The sequence below is a fragment of the Eschrichtius robustus genome, chromosome 10 (assembly GCF_028021215.1).
Source record: "Eschrichtius robustus isolate mEscRob2 chromosome 10, mEscRob2.pri, whole genome shotgun sequence".
Lineage (NCBI taxonomy): Eukaryota > Metazoa > Chordata > Mammalia > Artiodactyla > Eschrichtiidae > Eschrichtius > Eschrichtius robustus.
Genome location: NC_090833.1, coordinates 113,432,485 through 113,436,957, shown reverse-complemented (window position 1 = coordinate 113,436,957; position 4,473 = coordinate 113,432,485). Strand labels below are relative to the sequence as shown.

General features: G+C 58.8%; 1 protein-coding gene across 1 annotated transcript; it reads right to left on the bottom strand.

The window, feature by feature from the left end:
- Nucleotides 1-951: 951 nt before the first annotated feature.
- HAND2 (heart and neural crest derivatives expressed 2) lies at nt 952-3,832 on the bottom strand. Its single transcript, XM_068552527.1, has 2 exons — nt 3,182-3,832; nt 952-1,848 (listed from the first exon to the last, which is right to left on the bottom strand). Exons 1-2 carry the CDS (start codon nt 3,734-3,736, stop codon nt 1,750-1,752), a joined length of 654 nt encoding a protein of 217 aa, XP_068408628.1. The 5' UTR covers nt 3,737-3,832; the 3' UTR covers nt 952-1,749.
- Between the last annotated feature and the right edge of the window lie 641 nt (nt 3,833-4,473).

Genomic DNA, 4,473 nt, shown 5'->3' with positions numbered 1-4,473 from the left:
GCACCCCCCATCCCTCCCTCAGCTCCCCCTCCCCGGCCTGCCGAGCCCTTTCCGGCACTCCAGCTTCTCCGACTCCTAGAGCAGAGATTCCGCTCTGGCCAAGCCCACGGGCAAAGGAAGCCTCGGAGACTTCCTTCCGGGATGTGCCTGGGCTCCCGGAGCCCGAACCTCCGACGGGGGTGGGGGGGGAGTCCCGGCGGCTGAGAGCTGGGGACGGAGCCCCGGGCTGGCCTGGCCTGCGGCCGGGAGGACTTCAGACACCGCACAGTTAATATTGAGTTCCCTATAGCTCCTTGTAAATCTAGCGCCCGCTCCACGCCCCCCCCCCCTTTAAATCCTCGGTCGCGTTCTCGACTTTTTACTTGACGTAGAATTCCTGGTTACCTAATCACGGACTTTTTTCCCCCGAAGGGCCTCCCCCTCCCCCTCCCCGCTCAAACCAGTCCCCCCCTCCCCACCTAACCCCCCATCGAGACGACCAGCCAAAACCTCTTTTCCTTTCTCCTGGTCTTTTCTCCCGTTTCTTGGATGAAAGCCCTATATTTTGAATTAAAAACTCTAGACTAGTTCCTGCGGCTGCAATAACGTGTGGGTTTCTCCCCAAAACGCCCTCAACCGAAAATGGCTCCTCAAACAAAACCCGAAGCCCCCCCCCACCCCCCCACCAATGGCATGTGGTTGATTTCAGGAAAAGGACACCTTTCCACCTTCTGAGCAAACCGCCCAGGCCTCTCTCCGGCCAGACCCTCCTTCCACAGCCCACTCAGCGCTCTCCTGGGGGCCAGGGGCAGAGGGAAGGGAGGCAGCGCTCGATGGCGCCCAGGCCCTTTGGCAGGATTTTCACCAAGGACACTTCTCTTTAAAGGGCCTCCTCGCCAGCCCTGCGAGGCCAGGAGCTCAAGTTGATGACTGGTCCGAACCACTGACTCTATCAAACAAAGTTAGAGGCAATCATGATAATTTAGTTTACTTCTGAATATTTTAAATATAATGAAAACAAGTATAACAGTTTTGTTTTCAAAACTCTTTTGAGGTATCCACCATTAAAAGATTGGGGTTTTGTAAAAAAAAAAAAACACACAGTGGTTTATTGAATACTTACAACGTTTACACCTTCAATATTAATTAAATTCCACTTAGTTTTAGAGGACGGAAGTGCACAAAGCAAGTAGCTGTTGGAAACATCTTCACATAGGGAACCACCACAGATGAAACGGCAGCACTAGATACCGACCCCAACGGAAATGTTAGCGGCCCCGTTTTCTGCTTTGAAATAAAACTTTATAATCCCCAGGAATATTTATATCCAAAGGCCAAGTATTAAAGATACACTTCACATACACACTATTGTCCGCTGTCTTTATCTGGAAGGGGTTGGGGAGAGGGCACCGCTGGTGTCTACACAGCCAGGAGGAAACATTCACAAATAGAGAATCTACGAGACGCCGGGATCCCTTACCACGCGGGAGTGTCCTCTTCATATTAAAATATGGAATGCTTTTCTTCAAATATCCACTTTGTTTTTTGGAGGGGAAGGTGGGGAGCGGATGCCTCGAAGGGGGGCAAAGAGAGGGAGGCACATTGCACATAAATAAACCGGATGATCCAAATGCAGGAAGTCCTCAGAGCGGAGCGCGCGGAGCTTGCCCGGAGTCCTGGGTCTGCATCCGGCTCCTGGGCCCGGCTCGCGCTCTCCTCCTCCTCCTCTTCTTCTTCTCCTTCTCCTCCTCCTCTTCCTCCTTCTCCTCCTCACTGCTTGAGCTCCAGGGCCCAGACGTGCTGCGGCCAGCCCGTCCGGCCTTTGGTTTTCTTGTCGTTGCTACTTACTGTGCTTTTCAAGATTTCGTTCTGGGCAGAGGGGAGGCGAGGGGGAGAAAAGGAGAAAGAGAGAATCAGAGAGGAGACCCGGTTCCACGCCACCCCCGCGCTTTTCCCGGCCAGAGGAGAGAGAGAGCCAGCCAGCGATGGTGGGTAGGATGGTTTCAAGTCCCAGCCCCTGCAGAAGAGCTACGGAGGCCGGCCGCTGCCCTAGCTCCCGCCCGGGCCTCCAGACGCCGGCAGCGCTCAACTCCCGATCGGCAGGTTTATAAACAACCACCCGTTTTCAAGTCGTTTATGGAGGAACCGGGGGCCTTCTCTCTAACTCCAGATGTAGGGGCGCGAGCGGGGGTCATCGCAGCCCCAGCTCCGCGCTCTAAGGAAGATGGGGTGAGGTGCCCCTGCCTTGGCCTGGGCCTGTCCGCATGCAGCTCGGCCTCCGGCTCGTTTCGGCAGTGCCTCTCCTTCCAAGGCCTCTGAAATCCCCGGTTACCCGGGATCACTCGACTATGTAGCGACTAAAGCGCCATAGGCCCCAAAGAAGAAAACCTCGACAAATGGGATAATTTTCCAGGCCCTTCGTGGCAATAGCCCTGCTCTGAACACCACTACCCTCTGGGCAGCTGGTAGGAACTTGAAAAAACTAATTTTCAGTTATAATTTCGTGTTACTGTTAACAACAATTACAATGACCAAGATAATATTTACTATTTGTCTTAAAATGTACAGGCTCATGCAAACAAAACAAGAACTACCGTGAAGTATACTCATCTGGGAAGTCACATTTTAGCCTCAGTGCCAAAGAGAAACTGCATTTTGAAGTTAAAAGTACTAATTTTATGTTTACCTTGACGTCTTCCCGGCACAGAAATCAGAACAAGCATAAAATTCTTAGGATTAGTGGCTGCCTCATTCTCAAGAGGGAGAAATGCAATCACTAGTGAAATAATTGGGATCAAGCGCTTCTGAGTAACTTATTTTAGAAATATCTGAAAGCAAGATCGGATTGGAAGCCAAATGAAGGCTCTACAGGACAGGGAATGAGGGGTCCGGGCCAGTGCGATCGGGAGATCAAGCCGGACCCTGAGTCCGCGAGGCCCGCCCTGAGTGCCGGGGGGGAGCGGCGATAACCCGCGGGTAAGATCACCAGCGCGAAGCATCCCTCTTAACCTCCTCCGCGTGCTGACACCCTCCCCCACCCCCTCCGCTTCTGCGGGAAACCATCCCGACCAGAACCTGGTGCAAGCAACCCTGGCTCAAGACGCAGCCAAAGAACGCGGAGTGCCATTGCTCAGCCCAGCTGTAAAGAGACCGGAATTCCCGGTCCCCCGTACCCCACTGCCCGCTGCCCCCTGGTACTGACCAGTTCCTTCTTCCTCTTCTCTTCTTTCACGTCTGTCTTCTTGATCTCCGCCTTGAAGGCCTCCGCCTCGCCGTTCTGGTCGTCCTTGGCCAGCAGGTCCATGAGGTAGGCGATGTAGCTGGTGGCCAGGCGCAGCGTCTTGATCTTGGAGAGTTTGGTGTCGGCGGGCACGTTGGGGATGCACTCGCGCAGCTCAGCGAAGGCGCTGTTGATGCTCTGAGTCCTGCGCCGCTCCTTGCGGTTGGCGGTGCCCCGGCGCTTCACCGGGCGCGGCCCCCCCAGGCCCGGGGGCCCGGCGCCCGGCGGCACCCCCCCGTAATGGGAGTGGTCCAGGCCGGCGGCGCCGCTGGCGTACTCGGGGCTGTAGGACAGGGCCATGCTGTAGTCGGGGGGCGACATCTCGGGGTGGCCGATGAGCCAGCCATGGAAGTAGGGGTTCTCCTCGTGGCTGCAGCGGCTGGCGGCGGCGGCGGCAGCGGCGGCGGCGGCGGCGGCGAACGGATAGCCCTCATGGTGCACCACCGGGTGGTGGGGGAAGCCCCCCACCAGACTCATCTCGCCCTCCGCGCCCCTCCACGCGCCCCAGCGTGCGCACAGTGCCGCCGCGCCCTCGGCCCGGGCCCCCGCTCCGGCGCTCGGCGGCCTCCCCCACCCCCCAGCCCCCAGCCCCCGGGCGCCCCGGCCGGCCCGGCAGCCGCAGAGGGGGCTGCTGCAGCCCGGGCCCCGGCCCCCCGCCTGGCCCGCGGGGCCCGCCTCAGCAGCGCCGCGGCCGCCGGCTCCCCATAGGGCGCGGCGAGGTGGTCCCGGCACCGTGCGCCCCTGGCCGCCGCCGCCGCCGCCGGCTCCCGCCTCGCTCCACGGCCCGCTCGCAGGCTTCTGCTTCCCGGGCGTCTGCGGGCAGGCACAGTCCTCTCGTGCTCATGCAAAGGTGCCCGGGCTCCGGCGGGGCTGCTCGGCGGAGTCGCCGGGCTCCGCGCCCCGGCCGCGCGCCCGGCGCCGCTGCTACTCGGAGTCCCGGGGCGAGTCCAAGCCGCGGCTGGAGGAGCCGGCGGGGTCGACTGCTCACTGTGAAGCTACCTCCATGCGACCCTCCCCTTCCCGCCCTTTCCCCTCCCCCCACCAGCCTGATCTGGGTTCTTGGGCGCTTATTGTTTTAATGAAATTTTTGGTTGTTGTTGTTTTGGTCCTTGAATGTGATTTTAGCTGCGAGTAACGTGTCCCGCGCTCCTCTCGGGCTCCCTCGGAGGGTTTTCAGAGAGGTCTCAGTGCATCCATTTTCTCAGATCCTCTCC

Coding starts and splice junctions, on each gene's coding strand:
- HAND2 (XM_068552527.1), bottom strand. CDS start 3,736: ATGAGTCTGGTGGGGGGCTTCCCCCACCACCCGGTGGTGCACCATGAG. Junction 1,849..3,181: donor AGAAGAGGAAGAAGGAACTG/GTCAGTACCAGG, acceptor CCCTCTGCCCAG/AACGAAATCTTGAAAAGCAC.